Source organism: Mesoplodon mirus (assembly GCF_964341445.2).
Source record: "Mesoplodon mirus genome assembly, chromosome: 2".
NCBI classification, from domain to species: Eukaryota; Metazoa; Chordata; class Mammalia; order Artiodactyla; family Ziphiidae; genus Mesoplodon; species Mesoplodon mirus.
Window position 1 is genome coordinate 93,601,332 of NC_138977.1, and position 24,201 is coordinate 93,625,532.

Here is a 24,201-nt window from a genome sequence, read left to right on the forward strand (position 1 = left end):
CTAACTAAAGGGCATTTAGGGTATTAAGCCAGGTTCTCCTTGGAAGCTCATTCAAGGGTTATTCTTTCCATTATAAGTAGAGGAAATACCCTCATCTTAGACATTCAAGAGCATTGGTAGATGGCACACCCTGACAGCAGGGGGTCTCGGTCTAAGGTGATTGGGAAAAGTTTCCAGCTCTTGGCCAGCACTCCTAGAGAAGGGATAACTGGTCAACCAAAGGCTGGGCTGGGAGTCCCAGAATGAATCCCTGCTCAGGCTGTCACTAGGATGCTGGAACCCCTCTGGCCACTTCTGCCCACATCCCCGTCCCTCTCCCACAGGGTAGCAAGTGAGACGGGCCTGTGGCTTTGTTACACCATGTCCTCTCGTCTGACACCATCGGCTGTTCTAACTGTGCCTGCTTATTGATCTGCTTAGAGTAGATACTAACTGCCGCTTCCTGCTAAACTTGTTTTTAGAAGATACCCTTTTTCAGCTTTCTCCTCCCCGAAACCCTTTTAGGCTGCTCAAGCTGTACTTCACTGGCTGAACTCGGGCTTTTGATGTGTGCTCCCTCCCTGGGGTGCCAGGGGAGCCAGGCTCAGGCTGGGATACCAGCAGATCAAATACGAGTCCATGTCTCTCTGTGCTCCTGACTTGGCATGCTGGGGGGCGTACCCCTGGGATGTGGGGAGGGGGGCCTGGGGCTCATCGCTCTCATGTCTCTGCAATCTCACCATCCACCATGCAAGGCCGAGGGGGAGCTGAGTGAAGGTGGGTGGATTTGATACCCTGGAGTTCAGAGAGAGAAGGGGCGTATTTCCCTCGAGGGAGTCCTCTGCTGGGGAACTTCAGTGAGGTAGTAAAAATGCTGCATCCTCTCTTTCTTTCTGCCCCTAAAAGAAGAAGGAAGTGCGACGTTAAATTTATGAGAACCAGTGGAGTGCAATGAAAATAACATTGAATGTGGTTTAGAAGACATGGATTCAAGTTCCTTTGGGGCCACTCATTCTTTCCATAAGCTTGGGCCAGTCACCTCTCCCCACTGGACCTCTGACTTTTTTTGTAAAGTGAGGGGGTTGGATAATGTGATTGCTAAGGCTTTTTGCAGCTTTGTGGGATTAAATATTGGCCACATTAGAGATAAATATCAGATAATGTAGTCTCTATTTTTTTTTTTTCCTTTGAAGCATAAAAAGACTGTGAAACCCAAGTACCTAGATCTAGAGCAGTAATTCTCAGCCGGAGGTGACTTTAGTCCCCAGGGGACATTGGACAAAGCCTGGAGGCATTTTTCGTTGTCTAAACAGGTTGAAGAGGGGTTGCTACTAGCATCTGCTATCCTGGGGTGATGCTAAACGTCCTACAGTGCACAGGACAGCTCCCACAACAAAGAATTATCTGGCCTCAAATGTCAGTAGCGCCGAGCTTGAGAATCCCTGATGTAGTTAAAGGCAGTAGTCTGTACAGTATGTTCGATTCAGTACAGTAGTCTTTCAGATGACCACGGCTTACCTCTTTTCCTTCCTGAGTGTCATTCACTTTCTCTACCCATTCAATATTTTATATCTAATATATCTAGCCCATTAAATATTTTGCCTCTTATTAACAACTATTACGTTTATATATTTTTCTTCAGGGAATATAATTCCTTTTTTTAATCTGGCTTTTCTCTAATTCTGAATACTATTTATCTTCCTAATTTCTATCCCCTGTTTTTCCCTCCTTCTCCCCATCCATTCAGCTCCCTCCCACCAGTGATCAGTCCCTCTTTGGCCCTTCCTCTGGCCTCCTTCTCTGTCCCTTACCCACTTGGTTCCTTCTGACCCATAGGGCACAGTGGGTAGCTGCAGCAAGGCGAAGAGGCCGTCCTATTGGCAGGACAAGATTGCTTCCATCTTTTCTGTGAACTCAGCATCAATCATGGAAAGACTTGTGGGCCCTGGGGCCTTCTTCCATTTGGCAGTGGTACCCACTGTAACCCGAACAGGATGTTCAAGCTAGGGGCTGGTGAGGAAGGTAGATGAAATATAAATATTCAAGGGGAGTATGTCCAAAAGTGCTGAAGGGTTCCCTTCTTTGTGCAACCACAAGGGTCTTGATTTCCCCCAGTGGTTTTTGCATCTCATGAAACTATTTTCTGTCCAATTTTTGTACCTTTAAAAGACTTTTATATAAATAAACTTATAGGTTAATCAAAAAATTTTTGTCATACCCAACTTTTGGATCAGAAATATGGTCTCTCTACCCCCCTGGAAATGTTGGCATCTCCATGAAAGAGGTGGCTGGATGAGAAAGCTCACGGCTTGGAGGTGGGAAAGAAATACCGGGAAACAGATTCAGTTATTACAGGACTGCATCAGGGTTTACTGGCATGGTGTCTAGTCTGGAAACCAGTCGTGTACAGAATATGCCTCAGTGCCTGCTAGCTATGGGGAATCTGGCTGTGGTTATTGTGACCCGCTTCACTGCTTCAGAACGTCTTTCTTTTGTTTCTCTCCAGCGACAGTTGGGCAAGAACATCAAGTTTGGGCAGCCACCACCCAATGCCATTCCCATGAAGAAGGCAGACAGTGGCGAGGCTCGCTTGGAAGAGGATCCGTTCCTGACCAGTCCCATGGAAATTGTGACTCAGCAGGACGTCATCCTCTCAGACACCGAGAACAAAGTAAGGCTCCTCCAGGGAATGACTTGATTGCTGATAAGCCCAGGAGGGTGCTGGGAAGTGGACAGGGGCATCAGTAACCCTGGGGTCTGCAGTGTAGGGAATAAGGTGGGAGAAGCTTTCCTGATGAGTAGCCCAGGGCTGGAGGGCACCTCCCGGGCCAGTGCCTTGATCTGCAGGGGGGCCAGCTTGGAAGAGGGGGAGGCAGGGGAGACGTGCCCCTTGCCCCAGCTCTTCCCAGTGTCTTCCACTTACTCTCAGAGACTCGGGCCGACCCACCTCTTCTGGGAGCCTTGCCCAACTTCACCTCCAAGCTGCATTATCTCCTCTGTGTCGTCACTGTGCATCCTTAGTACTTCTTACACATCTGTACTCCGTCTGCATCTGTGTCCACGTAACTATTTTCTCTGCATCTCTAAACGTTGAGTTCCTTGAGGACAGACTGGATCTTACATGTCTCTGTCTCCCTAGGACATCGTTACTGCTTACTTACGAGCACTGAATGATTACTTGTCGAATTGGACTAATTTAAAGGGAAGTGAGGAAAGAAATAGGTGCTCAATAAGACAGAACATATCAAACAGACCAGCTTGAAGTCTACTTAGTGTGGAAAGAAAGTCACACGGGTCCAGCACTGTCCTATCTAAATTTGGTCTCTTGACACTTTGAAAGAAACACTCTGAGCATATCCTGAAATGAGAGTCCCTCTAGCAGCAGAAGGGACACCCTCAGGCCCCTTATGGGAAAAGGAAGAAAAGTCCTACCAGTAGCTAGATAAACTGTTCTCTAGCTGAGGCTCTGAGTCTTCCCATGCTTAAAAGAAAGTATTCTCGGGCTTCCCTGGTGGCGCAGTGGTTGAGAGTCCGCCTGCCAATGCAGGGGACACAGGTTCGTGCCCCGGTCCGGGAAGATCCCACATGCCGTGGAGTGGCTGGGCCTGTAAGCCATGGTCACTGAGCCTGCGTGTCCGGAGCCTGTGCTCTGCAACGGGAGAGGCCACAACAGTGAGAGGCCCGCATACAGCAAAAAAAAAAAAAAAGAAAGAAAAAAGAAAGTATTCTCTGCGCTGTGCCTACCATGGTGCCTGAAATGACATTGGGTGTTATTAAGATGCCCCTGGAAGAAGTCATGCTTGTTATCAGCTAATATGTCATAAGAGTAGAACAAAAGATAAGTGACTTGTAGAGCAAAGGAAAGAAGGAAAGAAAAGGTGGACAGTCTCCTCTGTGGCCCATCTCTGCCTGGCCCTGGCCCTGGCCCTGATGACTCCTGGCGCCCACAGTTGTGGGTGGTGGTGAAGCAGGCATGGGGCCCATCTCTCCCACTGGTCCAACAATGTTCTCTCCAGCCTCTTGAGTGCTGGGCAGCTGCATGGGTCATCAGCCTTGATTCAGGGATTTCCTATGGACCAAAGCAAATGTCTTCCCTCTTACTAAAGATCTAATAAGTGCAGGGCACTGTGGCCTGGGGCAGAAAGGGGGTCATTCGTTCAGCAGGTGCTCCCCCAGCTGTGGGCATCGCAGAGATGGGCTGGATTAGACAAGGGGCTGCCTCTGTGTAGTTTACATTCTAATGAAAGGAGAGTCAGACAACAAACAAGTCAACAAATAGATACATATCATAATTTTGGATTAATAAAAATGCTGCACAGAAAATAAAACAGGGTGATGGAAAAGTGAGTAATATGGTTGGAGAGAGGTTGCTTCTTTAGATAAGGAGGTCAGAATAGCCATGAGCAGAACCGGAGGGGTGAAGGGTGTTTTAGGAAGAAGGGAGAGCAAGTACAGAGGCTCAGAGGTGGGACTGAGCTTGTCCTGAAGGAGGAACAGAAAGCAGGCCAGTGGGGACGAGGGCAAAGGGTAGGTAGAGCACAGTATAGAGGCTGGATCATGTAGACCACAGGAGAAGGGGTGAATTTTGTTCAAAAAGTAATAGGAAGCCTCCGAGTAGTTTTAAGCAGAGCAGTGATAATCTGATTTGTGTTTTCTAAAGGTGTTTCTAAGTGTGGTACAGAAAAGGGACTGAGGTGGGGCAAGCTGATGGTATGGCTCTGTAAGAGACAATGAGACCCTTTTGTAAATATGGGCGATACAAGACAGAAGGTATACCTGGTGCAGATGACGTGATGTGCATGTACCCAGGGCAGGCAGGGCGACTGGGATGTGAATCATCAGCCTTTTTCTTCTCCTTCCTTCCTCCCTCCCTCCCTTCCTCCCTTCCTTCCAAGTTTTCTTGCCTCCTCTGGTCATCCATTTCCTCAGCCCAGCCCCTGTGTGCCCCTGGAAGGGCCCTCTTTCCTTTTCATGGGGTGGAAGGCAGCCAGCAAAGCCGAGAGCTCTGAAGCTGGGGCCCTGCTTCCCAGGTAGGGTGGCATCAGGGCAGCACCTGAGATTCTCTCATCATTGGGGAAACACATCAAGGACTGAGGTTGGAGACCACCCGGATGGGAGATGTGTTGAACTCGGGGGAGAGGGGAGCACACACCGTGCCTCGGGAGCCCTGGTGGAGTCCGGACATGAGCAGAGTCCCCGCCGTGAACCTGCCGGCTCTCTGCAGCCAGCTGCGCCCCTGCGTGGAGGAGGGGGTGGCACTTGCCTGCACGGACACTGTCTGGTTGTCTGCCCAGGACTTCCTGTGCTGGCGTTTGACTTGAGCACTCTCTCTACTGTTCCAGTCCAGTGAGACGCCAAGTTCTCCGGGTCCTCTGAATCTGCCTGGAGCCGGAAGTGAGATGGAAGAGAAGGTAGTATGATTTGAACTTGTGTATACAGCTTCCTCACTTTAACTTCCATTCTTCCTTTTGTTGGGCGATCTGCTGCCACACTTTTCCATTCATAAATGCTACCTTTGTCCATTACTTTAAATTCCTTCAAAATGCAACCAGTGGTAGATGTTGGAGCATCTGTTTCTATGGTGATGTAACTGCTGGAACTGAACCCTGCTCTGAAAAAGACCCACGCTCCCGCCACGCCTGTGTTTGGAGTCTCAAGTGTTGGTAGTTTTCCTAGGTGTAGCATGGATTTTAAGACACCGGTAAGCCATTGAGAAAAACATTCAAAAACACCTGAAGGTAAAGAGTGTGTGAGGAAAAGTCTCCTATTTAGAGATGCCCCACAAAAGACCTTAGCACTTCTCTACTTGTGTGTATTTTTGGTTTTTAACTTACACACGTTCCACTGAAACCTGGGACGTTACCTGCAGGAACTTAGGGAGCCCTGTGGAGATCACGTGCGCCACTTCCACAGAGGCCAGTCCGCTCCCATGAGGACCTTTCACCTGCACAGGGGTCCAGGGGTCTTCCCGGGGTCTGGCAGACAGTACGGTGAGAACAGGGCATGTCCCTGAGTCTTCTGAAGGGAATGACTCAAGACAGTTCCACCACCCAGATGAAGAGGCCCAGCTTGAATAACTAGAAACGAAACATGGCATTAAATCTCAACTTGAAATGCTTTATCTGCGTCTTCAGTCTATCACATTTGGCTTTAACTCCTTTTACTCACGCATCCATTAGGGGATGGAAATAAATGTTTAATTCATCTCTCTTCAACAGTAGTTTAGAATTTGACACCTATTATAAAGATAGCCATAAATAAATAAAAGCTTAGGAGACCAAAGGCTGGGATTATTTTTCCTTACTTCCGTGCTTCTTGTCATAAATTAGTATTTACTGAGCGTTCGTTTTGCTCTTGGAGCTAGCTGACTCCTTTATCTTTGTGCATAAATATGGAAGATAATTGCAAAAAGCAAAGCCACCAGCTAAACCCCATTGACTCTGCCCTTACTGTGCACGGACAGAGTCAAAACAGGGGAACCCTGGCCTCCGCTGATGCTGAGCCTGTATCTCAGCCGCTGGAGAAGGCAGTTAGGGCCGTGAGCGCCCTCTGCTGTGCAGTGGCGTGCCGTGGCCAGGAGCCCTTGCCTCGCTGCTTGCCTGTGAATACTCTGAACTTACAGGCGTGGCTCCTTAGCACGTGATTCAGCGTGGACTGTGAGCCGAGCCTCGGTCTCTCTGACCTACCTAAATGTATACGGTTGGTCTGAGGTTGCGCTTTGTAAGTGACCACACCTGTATTACAGAGCCGCAAGCAGCTCTGCGGTTCATCCTTTGCAGAATTGCCTTTCCCCTGTGTGTAGCACATTTCTGCCTTTCACCTTCTCACCCAGGCCTCCTCCTTTTCACTTCCAGTGCACCAGTGCTCGGTGACTTTGGCATGATCGTGCTAAAACATTTTTGCTGATTAGAAATTTTATGCCCTAGGCAGAGATGTTATTATACTTTATTGTTCCTTCATTCTTTTAGCAAATATTTATTGAGCACTTACCAAATGAGATTTGCTACTTGGGCATAAAGAGGATTGATACAAAGCCCAGAAAGATACATTCCCTGTTTGAGGAGGCTAAAGTAGGAGCTGAGGTATGTACACACCATGTCTGTGGTAGTAGAAGGTTCTTAGAATTACAGAGTTCTTAGCATAGAGATGAGCTAGTCCAGGGCTTAGCAAACTACTACTTATTTTAGGCCTTGTGGCCATAAGTTGCAACTACCAGACTCTGCTTTGTTCTGCTCTTCCTTTTAGCACAAAGGCAGCCAAGGGCAATGGTGTGGCTCTGTACCAGGAAAACCTTATTCACCCAAACAGTTTTCAGGCAGGACTGGACCACCTTGACTGTGTCTTACTGACCCCTGATCTAATCTAACCCCCATACCATTCAGAGTAGGAAAATTAGTCCCTGAAAGATTAAATGACCTTTACAAGTTAATACAGATTATCACTGGCAAAACAAATACTCAACGTCTTTTGATTATAAAAGCAGTGTTCACTTCACTGTGCCCACGAGCCCCGTCCACTTGCCAGCATCTCCTGGGCCAGGCTGGGCAAGGTGCAGGCTCCAACAAGTGCTGCCATCCCGGGATTCCCTGCAGGTTGTTCTCTGATCCAGACTGACTTCACATTTCAATCTCCACTGTAGGCTGCTCCAGTTAAAACGTCTCGGCCAAAAAGGCACTTCTCCTCTGCCGGCACCATCGAAAGTGTCAACCTAGATGCCATCCCCCTGGCCATCGCCCGCCTGGACAACAGTGCCGCCAAGCACAAACTGTCCATTAAGCCAAAAAACCAGAGGGTGTCAAGGAAGCACAGGCGACTTGTCGGGGTACGTATGGCCTAGCAGACACCCTTGCTGGCTGGGCATTAATGTTGCCTAGCAGGATGGTGCTGTGAGGGGCCTATGGAAGGAACTCGGTCTGTCCCTGTCGGGGATGGCTGTGTCTCAGGCACAAGGGTGAAGGGGCCCATTTCCTTTCCACCACCCTTTCTGACTTGTTGCCCGCCAGTGGCTGGTGGACCTCAGAGAGGCTGCCTTCCGAGGGGCTCCGGACACTGTGTGCTTTGCAACAGACGGGTGGCCCACTTTCCTGTGCCACGGCTTAGCCAAAGCTTCTTCAGTTTGATTAGAGGAGACTTCTCAGTCACAAGTTTCAGGGGACATTGATGAAGCGCAAATCTCATTTTTCCTCACCTTTCTAATGCTGGACTACCAGTTTTCCTATGATTATTCACGTGTATTTTTTTTAAAAAAAGGAATTTGAGGATGACATGTAGAGAGGAAACACAAAGATGAAATTCTTTGCCCCACCCCCAGTTTACTCTTGGTGTGAGGGATACCCGAGGTTACCTGTCTCTGTGCGTAGAGAGGGGAACGTTGCCCCTACATTTGAGATTAGGAGGGCGACCCACATTGTGAATAGGATTGTAACGGTAGCCTGTGCACACGGAAAGCTAATTCTGTTTCCCTTACCAATGTTAGGATCGAAAGAACGAGCAAGGTGGCTTCCCGCATCAGCTGTCCCTAGACCAGAATGGGCACCCTGGAGAAGACAAGCCAGTCTGGCATGAAGAGGAGCCAGAGGCGCTGGACTCGGAGGAAGAGAAGCGACGCCAAGAAGAATACTGGCAAGAACTTGAGGCCAAGTGCAAACGGCAAAAGGCTGAAGCGGCAGAGAGGCGACGCCTGGAAGAGCAGAGGCTCCAGGACCTGGAGAGGAGGCTTTGGGAGGAGAAAAGAAGGCAGGAGGAGCTCTTGGAGGAGGAAGGGGAGGAAGAGGAGGAAGGAGTCCAGCTAGAGGCAGCAAAGAGGCAGCGTGAAGAGGAGGCGCAGAGTCCGGAAGAGCCAGGCCTCCGAGGCCCAGCGCGGAGGGAGCAAGACGAAGGAGGGCGCCTGGGAGCGGAGGAGCCCAGACGCCTGCAGGAAGAGGCGGGGCGCCTGGAGAGACGCGCGCAGCAGGAGGAGCTGGAGGCGCGGAGCCGGCAGGAGGCCGAGAAGCTGCGGCGGGAAGAGGAGGAAAGAGTGTTGGAGGAACTCAGAAGGCTGGAGGAGCAGGGGCGGCGGGCGGCCGAGAAGCAGCGGCGGGAAGAGGAGGAGAGGCGGCAGGAGCTGGAGGCGCGGAGGTGGCGAGAGGAGGAGGCGGAGGCGGAGGAACAACGGATGCAGGAGCCCAGAAAGCAGGAAGAGCTGGAGGCGCAGAGACGGCAGGAGGACGCGGAGGTGAAAAGGAGGCAGGAAGCGGAAAAGAAGCTTCCGGAAGCACCGAGAGTGGAAGAGGAGAATCAGCCGCTGCTGGACCACAAAAGGGGCTTGAGGAGCCCACTTCAGAGTGACACTGCAGAGAAAGCAGAACAAGAACACCTGACACCCGAGAAGCCAAGAGAAAACTCTGAGGAACCGAGTGTTTGGGTGGAGCAGAACCAAGAGGCCACCGAGCCATCAGGCGAGCAGCCCGGAAAGCAGGGGGATGTTCCCGGGGATCATCCTTGTGGATGGCAGGAAAAGAGGGAAGAAACCAACGCAGAGCTGCCCCAGAAACAAGAGGCCCAGGTGGAAGAGGCGTTGGCTCCAGGAGAGAAGAAAGAAGCTGCCGCTCCAGAAACAGACAGAAAGGTGGAGGAGCTCAGATGGCAGGAGGTAGATGAGAGGCAGACCATGCCCAGACCCTACACTTTCCAGGTGTCATCCGGAGGGAAACAGATTCTCTTCCCCAAAGTCAATCTGAGCCCCGTGAAGCCCATGAAAGATGAGGGGCTTGCCTCTGGTCCCCAAGAGCCAAAGGCCCCCAAAGCCAGCCCGGCCTCCCACGCCCTGCCCTCGTCCCTGAGCATACCACACACGGCCATTCTGGTCACGGGAGCCCAGCTCTGCGGCCCGGCCGTCAACTTGAGCCAGATCAAGGACACGGCGTGCAAGTCTCTCCTGGGCTTGTCAGAAGAAAAGAAGCACGTGGATGTGCCCGCCCTGGAGAACCCACCCCGAGCCCCAGGCGACCCCCGGGCAGGCAGTGGGAAGACTAGGCCCTCACAGGAGTCTCCGAGCAGCGTGGCCGCGCTCGCTGAATGGGCTTCCATTCGGTCCAGAATCCTGAAGAACGCAGAGAGTGACCAGCGTGGCGAGAGAGACCAGTCTCGGCTAGGTGATGAACACACGCCCAGGGGCCGATGTGATTCCCGGGGGAACCTCCGGAGGACCCCGCCGGTAAATGCAAAGTTCTCCATTAAGCCTGCCTGGCAGAAATTCTCTGATGGGGGCGGGGAGACCTCCAAACAGAACACGGAAGCGGAAAGCGTTAGAAAAAGATCCCCGCCAGGCCCCAGCGAAGAGGCCCGGCCCCAGCTCCCTGCTGCCGATACTAAAGAGCCCATGAAGGGTGCAGAGAAACCGGGGGCGCACCAGAAGCCAATGGACACCACGGAGGGGTGCAAATTTGCCAAAGACCTTCCATCTTTCCTTGTTCCAAGCCTTCCTTACCCTCCACAGAAAGCAGTGGCCCAAGCAGAACCCATGGTCGCTTCGGACAGTGAGACCACAGGTGGAGTAGGAAAGCCGGAGCCCGTGATGCCAGGTGGGGAGGATAAAGCTTCCCCTTTTGGAATAAAATTGAGAAGGACCAACTACTCCTTGCGCTTCCACTGCGACCAACAAACAGAACAAAAGAAGAAGAAAAGGCACAGCAGCACGGGGGACAGTATCAATGGGGCGCCGTCAGCTCCGGGGAGCACAGCTGGAGAGAGAGAGACAGAGGCTGCGGCCCTCAAGCATGGCCCTTCCCTCCCCCACGAGAGGAAGCAAGCCGCGGCCCCCTGGAAGGACTCTGCTGAAAGTGCTCCCAGCCACTCTCCTCTTGCAGCCCAGCCTGGGCCCCCAGCAGCCAGCAGCCAGCCCCCGGCTCCAGAGCAGGACAGGGCAGCAAACAGAACGCCCTTGGCCCAGAAGCCAGCCCTGGCTCCCAAGCCCGCGGGCCAGACTCCGCCGTCCTCCCCGATCTCCAAGCTGAGCAGGCCCTACTTGGTGGAGTTGTTGGCTCGCCGGGTGGGGAAGCCTGACCCGGAGCCCGGCGAGCCATGCAAGGAGGGCCGGGACAACGGGTACCCCCGGACGCCCTCACCCCCGCCGACTGAGGAGAGGAAGGACCAGAAGCGGGATGAGGTGGAAGAGGTGGAAACAGAGAGGAAGCCAGCTTCCCCGGCGCCATCTGCCGCCCGGCAGGAAAAGCCTTCTGCGACACCCGAGGCGGGGAGGAAAGGTGCGTAACCGTAGGTTGCAAAACCTCTGCCTCTGTCGAGCCTGTTGTCCGTGCCCAGGGCCGGAAGTAGCCCCCGGAGCTGGCGTAGGAGCACTTCCTTAATTAGAGGCTGGTGCCCCGTTCCCCAGGGGCCCTCACTCATGGATCATAGCGAGGCTCTTTACTTTTCTTTACAGTCTTGGAAATGTGGACTGACCGTTGCATGTCTGCAGTTCACACCATTAATGATCCTTATTTACCCAAGTAATAAGTTGGAGGTGCTGGCACAGACTGATTCGCTTTCGATTGGCAGTGGAAATTGAAACGTGGTCCAAGTTAATGCAGATGTCATTAATCTTTATGAGGGGCCTGTGCAGTGACAGCGAAGACTGGAGTTTCCTAGACCAGTGTCTGTGTTCTGTCTCTGGGCACTAGCGGCACCCAGGCGGGAAGTTAGGGGGCTTTGGACAGCCCCCCTAAGGAGCCTCTGTGTGCATAATCAAGTTTGTCTCAGTTTAATGCACAATGCCCACATATGCATCCTGACCCCACCAGCTTGCCACTGAGAAGCCCTCTGATACGGAAATTTTAGAGCGACCGTTACTCCTGACTGTCCCTAGTGTTTCTTCATGCTGGACCTTTGGGGCAGCATGGTGATCACTTGGACTGGCTTTGGGGCCCCAAGAACCTTCATCTGATACTTTTTCTTTTCTGTTTTGCAGAGTAGGTGGTCAGGTGTGGTTCATAGCCCAGGAAGTTACTCGTATTTCTCAGAAAAATTCTCCCCTCAGGTTTTTTAGGGAAGATTAAGGTAATTGTTTAGGTTTGGGGTGATTTTTGCAGAGAAAAGAGCTGTTTCCCAGAGATGTTGGTTTGGCTACTTGCCTTGTGGAAGACGCTATTGTCCTTTTTAACCAAGCCTTGCTTGGTTTCCTGGACCAGCATGTTGATCAGCAGTGTCCAGACCGTATCTCCCTATTGGTTTCTGTTTGTCCTGCCGAAGAGGAACCCATTTTCAGGTTTTTGTTGTTGTTTTACCTCTGCACTGGGCTCTGGGGGGACAGCCACGGTAAGTCCCCACAAGCCTGTTAAGATCTGTGCCTTAGTTTCCCTATGGCCTTGTGGGTCTCGTGGACATAAGCCCCATTGGCTTTCAGAGCTAGATGTTTTGGGGGGCCTGTCACTCAGGTAGAAGTCTTAACAGATGAGGTTCCAGACGTGGGGTCCAAACCCTTTGCTCCTCAGAGAGAAACGGGGAGTGCTGAATTCCTTCCTGGTTGTGGGTCACTCTGCTGGGGATGGGGTTTATGGCGAGACTGTGTCTCAGCCTCTCCTACCCATTTCCATGTGGTTTTTTTTTGTCTGTTCCCCTGATGTGTTGAAGTCACTCAGCTAGTTTCTGGATTTCTTTCAGAAGGAATTGTTCTGTATGTGGCTGTAAACCCAGTGTGTCTGGGAGGAGGGGAGTTCGGGATCCTCCTATGTCACCCTCTTGAACCGGAACCCCCATTTTCAGTTTTGACATTAGCTTTTGTGCTGTTAGCTTTGGTGGTATCATCAGAGTTTCTCTCACAGCCTGACCCGCTCTATCACTCTCTTGTCTTCTCCCAGAGAAATAACGCTCTGTACCGCTTCTTTCTCTTAGAGAGATTCTTACAGTTTTCTACCAAAAACTGTTGCTGCCCCTGTTTTCTTTCTCAGTATCCAGATTCTGGGCTAACAGTCTCTGCTAATTGAATTTTTCTTTATTTGGTAGAAAAGAAGCATGAGAGCAAGGACCATGTGGTAGTCTCTACCTAAGACCATTGGGGTTTTACACGCTCTGTGACTCCAGGCCTGGGCTGACCAACTTTGTTTAACTGAACAGCTTATCAGGATAAAAACGTTAAGCCTGGACCTCCAATTTATGTGTTAACTGTATACATATAATACCATCATTAGCTAAAACCCGTGGAGCACCATATGTACTTAAGGTGAGGTTCACTGAGAAAACAATGGATGTAAATCCACATTGCAAATCATGGTGCTGCTTTTTATTTTCTTTGGCCACCTTCTTGTCAGATCTGACTTCTTCACCAAGTATCAGGCAAAGAGCGTGACAGCTCTGCTGTGTTGTTATGCTTGCGTTATTAGTAGTATATCCCAATCTGTGCTTTGTTTACTGGAATTTCTTTACACCATTTGTCCATTTCATAACAGATCATCTGGTTCAGAGAAGATATGATATGCCATAAAATCACTGAACTGCTGAAACTCACAATGCAATTAAGCAAAACAAATGAGGACAAGAATGCAAGTCCTCTCCCTGCATCGCATCACAGCACTCCCAGCTTCCCCTCAGAGTCTGTCTGTCTTTATTTCCAATTTTTAAAAATTGAAGTGTAGTTGATTTACAATACTGTGTTAGTTTCAGGTGTACAGCATAGTGATTCCTTTTTTGTGCGTTTTTTTTTTTTTGCAGGTTATATTCCATTATAGGTTGTTACAGGATATTGGGTATAATTCCCTTGTTGCTTATATATTTTATGTATAGAAGTTTGTATCTGTTAATCCCCTACTCCTGATTTGTCCCTCCCTCTTCCCTGTCCTCTTTGGTAACCATAAGTTTGTTTTCTGTGTCTGTGAATCTGTTTCTGTTTTGTATACAGTCATTTGTATTATTTTTTAGATTCCGCATGTGATATCATATAGTATTTGTCTTTCTCTGACTTTTTTCACTAAGCATAATATTCTCTAGGTCCATCCATGTTGCTGCAAAAGGCAATATTTCATTCATTTTTATGGCTGAGTATCCCACTATGTATACACACACTCATATATATCACATCTTAAGTCAATTATCTGTGGGGGGTTTTTGTTTTTTTTAATCTTTATTTTTATTTTACTTATTTTATTTTTGGCTGTGTTGGGTCTTCGTTGCTGCACGCGGGTTATCTCTAGTTGTGGTGAGCGGGGGCTACTCCTCGTTGCGGTGTGTGGGCTTCTCACTGCAGTGGCTTCTCTTGGTGCAGAGCACCGGGCTCTAGGTTCACGGGCTTCAGTAGTTGTGGCTCGCAGGCTCTAGAGCGCAGGCTCAGTAGTTGTGGTGCACGGGCTTAGTTGCTCCGCGGCATGTGGGATCTTCCCGGCCCAGGGCTCGAACCTGTGTCCCCTGCATTGGCAGGCGGATTCTTAACCACTGCGCCACCAGGGAAGCCCGGTCAGTTATCTGTTGATGGGCATTTGGGTTGCTTCCATGTCTTGACTGTTGTAAATAGTGCTGCTGTGAACACTGAGGTACATGTATCTTTTTGAATCAGAGTTTTCATTTTTTCCACCACATGTACATCCAGGAGTGGAATTGCTGGAGCACATGGTAGTTCTATGTTTAGTTTTTTAAGGAACCTCCATACTGTTCTCCATTGTGATTGCACCATTTTACATTCCCACCAACAGTGTAGGAAGGTTCCCTTTTCTCCACATCTTCTCCAGTATTTATTATCTGTAGACTTTTTGATGACAGCTGTTCCAACCTGTGTGAGGTGACACCTCATTGTGGTTTTGATTTGCATTTCTCTAATAATTAGCATTATTGAGCATCTTTTCATGTGCCCGTTAGCCATCTGTATATCTTCTTTGGAAAAATGTCTATTTAGGTCTTCTGCGCATTTTTTGATTGGGTTGTTTGTCTTTTCTTTTTTCCTTCTATTTTTTGGCCGCACCATGCGGCATGCAGGATCTTAGTTCCCTGACGAGGGATCGAACCTGCACCCCCTGCAGTGGAAGCATGGCGTCTTAACCACTGGACAGCCAGAGAAGTCCCTGTTTGCCTTTTTGATACTGAGTCATATGAGCTGTTTGTATATTTTGCATATTAACCCCTTATTGTTTGCATTGTTTGCAAATATTTTCTCCCATTCCGTAGGCTGACTTTTCATTTTGTTGATGGTTTCCTTCCCTGCGCAAAAGCTTTTAAGCTTGATTGGGTTACATTTGCTTATTTCTCCTTTTATATCTTTTGCATCAGGAGACTGATCTAAGAAAATATTACTACAATTTACGTCAAGAATGTTTCGCCTGTGTTCTCTTCTAGGAGTTTTGTGGTGTCATTTCTTATATTTAGATCTTTAAACCATTTTGAGTTTATTTTTGTGGATGGTGTGAAGGAATGTTCTAGTTTCTTTACATGTAGCTGTCCACCTTTCCCAACACCACTTGCTGAAGAGACTGTCTTTTCTTCGTTGTATATTCTTGCCTCCTTCGTTGTAGATTAATTGACTGTAGGTGTGTGGGTTTATTTCTGGGCTCTCTATATTCTGTTCCATTGATTATTTTCTCTCTTTGTGCTAATATGTTGTTTTGATTACTGTAGCTTTGTAGTATAGTCTGAAGTCTGGAAAGGTTATACCTCCAGCTTTCTTCTTTTTTCTCAGGATTGCTTTGGCAATTCTGGGTCTTTTATGGTTCCATATAAATTTTAGGATTATTTGTTCTAGTTCTGTGAAAAATGTCATGGGTATTTTGATAGGGATTGCGTTAAAACTGTAGATTGCTTTGGGTAGTGTGGCCATTTTTAACAACATTAATTCTTCCACTCGAAGAGTGTGAGATATCTTTCCATTTCTTTGAATCATCTTCAGTTTCCTTTATCAATGTTTTATACTTTTCAACATATAGGTCTTTCATCTCTTTGGTTAAGTTTATTTCTAGATATTTTATTTTTTTGATGTGATTTTTAAATAGGATTTTTAAAAACTTTTTCTGATAGTTTATTGTTAGTGTATAGAAACACAACAGATTTCTATTTATTAATCATGTATCCTGCTACCTTGCTGAATTCATTTATTAGTTCTAATATTTTTTGTATGGAGACTTTAGGATTCTCTATATTGAGTATCATGTCATCTGTAAATAGTGACAATTTTACCTCTTCCCTTCCAATTTGGATACCTTTTACTTCTTTTTCTGGTCTGATTACTGTGACTGGTACTTCCAATGCTATGTTGAATAGAAGTGGTGAGAGTCTTGTCTTGTTCCTGAATTTAGTGGGAAGGCTTTCAGCTTTTCACTGTTGAGTATGATGTTGGTTGTGGGTTTGTCGTAAATGGCCTTTATTACGTTGAGGTATGTTCCCTCTATACCCACTTTGATGAGAGTTTTTGATGTGAATGGATGTTGAATTTTGTCAAATATTTTTTCTGTGTCTGTTAAGATGATCATGTGATTTTTGTCTTTCCTTTTGTTAATGTGGTGTATCACATTGATTTTTGTGTATGTTGAATCATCCTTGTGACCCTGGAATGAATCCAACTTGATCATGGTGTGCAATCCTTTTTATGTATCATTGGATTCATTTGCTAACACTTCGTTGAGGATTTTTGCATCTATATTCATCAAAGATATTGGACTGTAATTTTTTTGTAGTGTCTTTGTCTGGTTTTGGTATTAGGGTAACGGTGGCCTCATAGAATGAATTTGGGAGTGTTCCCTCCTCTTCAATTTTGGGGGAATAGTTTGAGAAGGATCAGTTTAAGTTCTTTATATGTTTTGTAGAATTCTCCAGTGAAGGCATCTGGTCCTTGACTTTTGTAGGGAGTTTTTGTTTTTAAATTACAGATTTTATTTCACTTCTAGTGTTCAGTCTGTTCAAATTGTCTGTTTCTTCTCGACTCAGTCTTAGCAGGCTGAGAAATTTTTCTAGAAATTTTTTTATTTCTTCTAAGTTGTCCAGTTTCTTCTAAGTTGGCATATAACTTTTCATAGTATTCTCTTATGATTTTTTGTTTCTGTGATATTGGTTATTTCTCCTCTTTCATTTCTTACTTTGTTTGAGTCCTCTCTTTTCTTCTTGTTGAGCTTGGCTAGAGGTTTGTCAATTTTTGTTTATCTTTTCAAAAAATAAGCTCTTGGTTTTATTGATCTTTTCTAGTTTTTATAAATCTATTTTATTTACTTCCTCTCTAATCTTTATTATTTCCTTCCTTCCACTGACTTTGGGCTTTATTTGTTCTTTTTCTAATTCTTGTAGGTGGTAGGTTAGGTTGTTTATTTGAGGTTTTTCTTGTTTATTGAGGAAGGCCTGTATCGCTATCAACATCCATGTTAGAACGTCTTTTCTGCATCCCATAGATTTTGTTAAGTTGTGTTTTCATTTTCATTTGTCTTGAGGTATTTTCTGATTTCTTCTTTGATTTCATCATTGACCCATTAGTTTTTTAATAGCATGTTGTTTAGTCTCCACATTGTTCTTTTCCCATTTTGCTTTCTGTAATTGATTTCTAGTTACATACTGCTGTGGTCAGAAAATAGGCTTGATGTAATTTCTGTCCTTTTGAAGTTGTTGAGGCTTGTTTTGTGACCTAGTATGTGGTATTTCCTAGAGAACTTTCTACATGCATTTGAAAAGAATGTGTATGCTGCTTTTTTTGGATATAGTGTCCTGTAGATATCATTTAAGTCCAACTGGTCTAGTGTGTCATTTAGGAACTCTTGCCGTGTTGATTTTCTGTCTGGAAGGTCTGACAGCTGATGTCAGTGGGGTGTGAGTTTCCTACTATTATTGTATTATTGTCCATTTCTCCCCTTATGTCTGTTAGTATTTGCTTTATTTATTTAGGTGCTTCTATATTAGGTGAGTATATGTTAACAAGTGTACTATCCTCTTCTTGTATTGATCCCTTTATCATTATATAATGCCCTTGTCTTTCTTTATGGACTTTGTTTTAAAGTCTGTTTTGTCTGATATGAGTATTGCTACCGACCCACCTTCCCCCCCCGCCCCCCGCCCCTTTCTTGTTGTTTCCACTTGCATGACATATCTTTTTCCATCCCTTCACTTTATGTATGATTGTTGCCCTGAAGGGGGTCTCCTGTAGGCAGCATATTGTAGGTTCTTATTTTTTTTATCCAATCAGCCACTCTGTGTCTTTGATCAGAGCATTTAGTCCTTTGACATTTGACATAAAGTAATTATTGATAGGCATGTACTTATTACCATTTTAATCTTTGTTTCCCAATTGTTTTTATAGTTCTTTTTCATTCATCTTCTTTTTGTTTTTCCTTTTGTGGTTTGATGATTTTCTTTTGTAGTATGCTTCAGTTCCTTTATTTTTGGTTTTCATGAATCTATGGTATGTTTTTGATATGTGGTTATGATGGAGTTCCTATATGTTGACCCATAACTGTATCTGCGTGCTTTAAACTGATAGTCATTCAAGTTCAAATACATTTTAAAAGATCTAGTTTTATACTCCCCTCCCTCACATTTTGTGATTTTGCTGTCCTATTTTACATCTTCATGCTTATCCTTTTACTGTTTATTGTAGTTATAATTGCTTTTACAATTTTTTTTGTTTCTTTGTTATTTTTGTTTCTTTGTTAGAGTAAGTACTGGATTATTTAGGTAATCTTCAATCCTTACTCTAGGTTCACCTTTCCTATCATGATTTTCCCTTTCCTACAGATTCTTGCTTCTTTTCTATTTAGAGAAGACCCTTCAATATTTCTGTTAGAGTAAGTTTAGTATTGCTGAATTCTTTGTTTTTGCTTGTCTGAGAAATTCTTTATCTCTCCTCCTATTCTAAATGATAATCTTACTGGGAAGAGTATCCTAGGTTGCAAGTTTTTCCCTTTCAGGACTTTGAATATATTATTACACTCCCTTCTGGCCTGCAAAATTTCTGCAGAGAAATCAGCTCATAGCCTTATGGTGATTCCCTTGTAAATGAGTCTGTTTTTCTCTTGCTGCCTTTAGAATCCTCTCTTTAACTTTTGCCATTTTAATTATGATATGTCTTCTTGTGGTTCTGTTTGGATTCATCGTGCTTGGGACCCTCTGAGCTTCTTGTACCTGGATTTCTGTTTCCTTCTTTAACTTTGGGAAGTTTTCAGCCATAGTTTTTTCAAATACATATTTTATCCCCTTCTCTCCCACTTCTCCTTTTAGAACCCCTATTACGCATAGGCTGGCAAGTTTTATATATACCATAGGTCTTGTATGTTGCTTTTTTTCTTTTTTGCCACACCACGCAGCATGTGGCATCTTAGTTCCCCAACCAGGGATTGAACCCAGGCCCCCCACCCCCACCACCGCATTTGAAGTGCAGAGTCTTAACCACTGGACCACCAGGGAAATCCTAGTTGCTTTCTTTCTTTTTTTTTTTTTTTTCATTTGTTTTTCTGTCTCATGTTCTGATTGGGTGATTTCCATTGTTCTATCTTCCAGGTCACTTATTCTTCTGTGTCATTTGGTCATCTATTCATTGCATCGAGATTACCTTTTTTTTTTTTAATCTTGGCAGTTGAATTATCTATTTTTCATTGGTTCATCTTTGTAATTTCTAGTTCCTGTTAAAGTGATCTGCATTTCTATTAATAGTCTTTCTTAATTCAGTTAGCATTTTTATTACCACCTTTTTGAACTGGGGTCTGGTAGACTGGTGAGCTCTGTTTCATTATTTGTTCTTTCATGGAGTTTCTTTTGCTCTTTTAATTGGGAGTAGTTCCTCTGCCTTTTCATTTTACTTTCTCTCTCTCTGTGCATGTAGGAGAAACATTATCTGTTGTGGTCTTGAAGGAGTGTTTTTACATGGGAGCACCCCTGTGTAGATTGTGTGTGTCCAGTGTCTTTGGTATGAGGCCTGGTTTGATATGGATGCCAGCCATGCCTTTCTTCAGGGTGTGCTGGCCGTTATCACCTTGAGAAAGGGTGTCGTTGGTGTTGGGGGATCTAAAGCCTATGCAGGGTGTGAGATGGGACTTCCTCTCTGCTCTGTGGCTCTTGCCACCCTGTTAGCAGCGAGGTCTGCTCCCCAGTTGTTGGAGTAGCCTTGTGGGGTTGGGCTCGATCAGGCTCTGTTCCCCTTTAGTGTATGCTCTTCCCCAAAGGAGGGGATTGCTGAAGCAAGTGAGACCCACACGTCCAGAGGACCTGTGCACCTCATCTGTAGGCGTCCACGGCTCTGCTCAGACGCAGCCCAGGGTTACATCCCTTCCCCTGTTGTGGTCATCCTCGATCCGGTGCAAGGCTGTGGTGTGGAGTAGGCTGGGGCTGGGGACCCGGGTGTTGTGGCTGCAGGAATTGAGATGGCTGTGCTGCCACCAGAAATCCGGGCTGCCTCTGTGGCAGGTTTCTCCTAGGACCTGTCTGCCCCAGATCCAGAGCCAAGCTGCAGTGTGGAGCGGGTGGGGAGCTCTTGCTAGCCTGGGAGACAAACTGCGGCATGCTTCTGTAGGGCCACCTGAGCGCACACTGACAGTGACCACCACCCCACCGGATCACACCCAGGGTCCCCAGTCTGTCTCTGTGTAGCCAGACTGAGTCTTTCCCCAGGGGGCCAGTTGGCCCAGGTTTCACGCCAAGCGGTGGTGTGGAGTGAGTGGGGCTGGGGTGTTCACCCAGCTCAGACTGGGGAGTGCAGCAAGGTGGCAGCCACCAGTGCAGAGTTCTCTCCACCATGATTGTTGACCAGCCAGTGCATGCACACTCCTCACGAGTAGAGTCTAGGCCTCTCCAGCCCTTCTGTCTGTCCCAGAGGTTCTCCCGGCAGCCAAGGGGACTTGTCTCCTCCATGTACAACACTAGGATTGGGATGCCCAGTCTGTGGCTCAACCTGCTGGCTCCCCAGGGCAAGGGTCCGCCCATACAGACCTGCTCTTCCTTTCAGATCCCTCTCAGGGGCAGGAGTCCCAACCCTATGCCTTTTTGTCCATCCTACCCAGTCCTGTGGAAATCTTTCTTGTAGCTTTGGTTGTATAGGAGTTCTTCTGCCGGTTTCCAGCTAGTGTTCCATGAAAAGTGTTCTGCATGTAGATGTATTTTTAATGTGTTTGTGGCAGGAGGTGAGAGCTCTACATCTTCCTACTCTGCCATCTCGATCCCTCCCTGCCTCCAGAGTCCTTAAACATACCATTTGTTATACACGGCCTTCTGATACATGGGCTGAGTGAGGTTGTCTGCATCTGGGTACTCAGTATTAGAAAAGTTCGATTCTATTATTTCTAGATTTTAAAATAGGTAAATAGAAATTTTAATCTTTTCTTTCTTCACTCTCAGTGAATTGCCTTGCACATCCTTTAAGGCACACACACACTTTTTTTTGGAGACACCGATTTAGAAAGAGGTCTCCGTTCCCTAGGTGGAGGTCAGCAAGGACCAATACGTGGGCCAAGGCCCTGGGAAGGCATTGACTGAACCCACTCCAGTGGGAATGGAAATAGCAATGATAATCCCCCAGTGTCTGTCCTCCAATGCTTTGATTATAGATACCGCCAGATATCATCTCATTCTGAGATTCTCACCTCCTTCCAGTGGGTAGAACAGATACTAAGTGGTCCTTTCTCCAAGAAGTGACCTACAGGAGCAGTGATTAGATGCCAGGAGGCACTTGCTCATCTCCCCAGAACCTAGAGGGGGGAACTTGAGTGGGCTGGCTATGGTTCTCCTCATCCAGTGAGTTTAGAATGAAAGAGAATAGGTTTAAGCATTGTCACAAAATAAAATTTTAATTAGACACTTTGAACTCCCCCATTAAAAAATTATGCAATTAACAAAGAACTTCTCTGTCTTTTAAAACCTTGACTGAAGTTAGGGATTTTACTGTTCTGGAAAATTGCAACAACAGTCATCCTTTGTGCTTAATCGCTTACAAACTGCTTTTGTTTACACCATCTCATTTAATCGCACAGCACGTGTGGATTGTCCTGGCTCCATTTTACAGATGAGGACATCAACATCCAAAAAGTTAGGTGACTTGCCTGTTCCTCACAGTGGTAAAACCTGGATGAGGAGTTCTTTCCCGGGTTAAATGATCTTCCCATTTGTTACCCTAGGACTTCTTGCTGTAATTCTCACCTGGTATTTGTAAAATGCTGTAATTAAGCCTCTAGAAACACTTTTTACATAAATGTTCCTAATGTTACTTCTTGGACTGAATGACCATAGTCATATATTTGTTCAAAAATTGTTCAAAAATTCCATAGAATTTAGCAAAACCTTGTTTTGTTTACATTTTTTTTATTTGGCTGTTTTGCTCATTTTCCCCCCATCTCTTGGATAATATCTTGGGCATAATTCTTTCAGTCACTTTTACAAGTATTTTTTATTGTGGTGAAAAATACATAATGTAAAATTTACTATCTTAACCATTTCTCAGTGTATAGTTCAGTAATGCTACATTCACATTGTTGTACAACCAATTTCCAGAACTTTTTCGTCTTGCAAGACTGAAACTCTATATCCATTAATCAATTCCCGTTTTCATCTCCCCCAGCCCCTGGCAGCCACTGTTTCACTTTCTGTCTCTATGAATCTGACTACTCTAGATACCTCATATATGTGGAATCATGCAGTATTTGTCCTTTTGTGACTGGCTTCTTCCACTAAACATAATGTTTTTAAGGTTTGTCCATATTGTAGCATGTGTCAGAATTTCCTTTTTTAAATTAATTTTTATTGGCATATAGTTGCTTTAGAATGTTGTGTTAGTTTCTGCTGTACAGCAAAGTGAATCAGCTATATGTATACCTGTATCCCCTCTTTTTTGGGTTTCCTTCCCAGTTAGGGCACCACAGAGCACTGAGTAGAGTTCCTTGTGCTATACAATAGGTTCTCATTAGTTATCTATTAGAATTTCCTTCCTTTTTAAGGCTGAATAATATCCCATTGTATGTATACACCACATTTTGTTTACTCATTCATCTGTTGATGGACATTTGGGTTGCTTCCACCTCTTGGTTTTCGTGAATAGCACTGCTATGAACGTGGATGTGCAAATATCTTTTCTAGATCCTGTTTTCAATTCTTTTGGATAAATACCCAGAAGTGGAATCGCTGGATCATATGGTAATTCTATTTTTAATTGTTTGAGGAACCACCCTACTGTTTCCATAGTGGCTGCACCATTTTATATCCCACCAGCATCACTCAAGCGTTCTAATTTCTCCACATTCTAATCAATGCTTGTTATTTTCTGGGAGATAAACACACACACACACACACACACACACACGTGCCATTCTCACAGATGTGAGGTGATACCTCATTGTGGTTTTGATTGCATTTCCCTGATGATGAATGATGAGCACCTTTTCATACGCTGTTGGTCATTTGTCTTTTTAGGAGAAATGTCCGTTTAAGTCCCTTGCCCATTTTTTAATTGGGTTTTTTAGTTGTTGTTGAGTTGGAGTTCTTTCTATCTTTTCAGTTACTTTTTGATAGTAAAAAGTCCTCTAGGCACCTTTAGTAACAACTATCTCATGTTAGTAATTAATATGCTGCCTCCAGTGTCATAATCAAACTCCAAACAGTATTTCAAACTAAGTGTCTCCCTCCTAATTTGGCCTGCTTTGGGCTGAAACGCCTAAAGTGGGGATGCAGGCATGGTCGACTTCTGCCCTTCCTCCTGGCCCAGAAACAGGCTCCATAGCTGGAGCGAAGGAAGGGAGAGAGGTGAGGCAGCAACGTTCACTGCTCTTGGGGCATGTTCAGTACTGATTCTTCTGTGTGTTCCTCAGACCCCTCGTGTGCCACCTGGGCTCTTTTTCCTCCTGCAATTCCCTTACTTCAGTGGTGCCTCCTCCAGGCAGCCCTGGGTCCCTGGTTCCCCTCCAGACTGCCCCTCTCTCTCCCATCCACATGACTAGCACCTGAACCTCAAGCATCACTCAGTAACAGATGTCTTCCCAGCACAAACACCTCTTCTCCAGGCACCTGGCAGCCACTGTCCTTGCCTTTGGACTTTTCCTGGTGTGAATAGAACCTCAAGTCTGTGCCCCACAGACTCCAGGGGTTTGTCTGAGTGGTCTCATTAGAGATCCTCTCACTTGGCTTAGCCCCTTTTTCTCTGCTGGGGAGAGGACGTGGGAACACACCATGCTCCAACAGTGTTTTTCAAAGAAATTCTCTACTCTGGCTGCTTCTGCCTCAGCTCTGATTTTCCTAGGACCTTGAGGTGGCTGTTCTGGTCACCTCGTTGGCTAGTCCTGAGTAGGTGATCAAGCACATCAGTTCTGAACACGGGAG

At 46.3% G+C, this 24,201-nt stretch overlaps 1 protein-coding gene across 4 annotated transcripts in view; it reads left to right on the forward strand.

Moving 5' to 3' along the window:
* The window catches only part of CRACD (capping protein inhibiting regulator of actin dynamics), a 316,726-nt gene that overhangs the window by 243,383 nt on the left and 49,142 nt on the right, over window positions 1-24,201 (forward strand). For all 4 annotated transcript variants that reach the window (XM_082609280.1, XM_082609281.1, XM_082609279.1 and 1 more), the window contains exons 4-7: window positions 2,486-2,650; window positions 5,322-5,390; window positions 7,619-7,801; window positions 8,456-11,222. In XM_082609280.1, coding sequence (XP_082465406.1) covers window positions 2,540-2,650; window positions 5,322-5,390; window positions 7,619-7,801; window positions 8,456-11,222 — 3,130 coding nt within the window. In that variant the 5' untranslated portion in view covers window positions 2,486-2,539. The remainder of the gene's footprint in view (window positions 1-2,485; window positions 2,651-5,321; window positions 5,391-7,618; window positions 7,802-8,455; window positions 11,223-24,201) is intronic.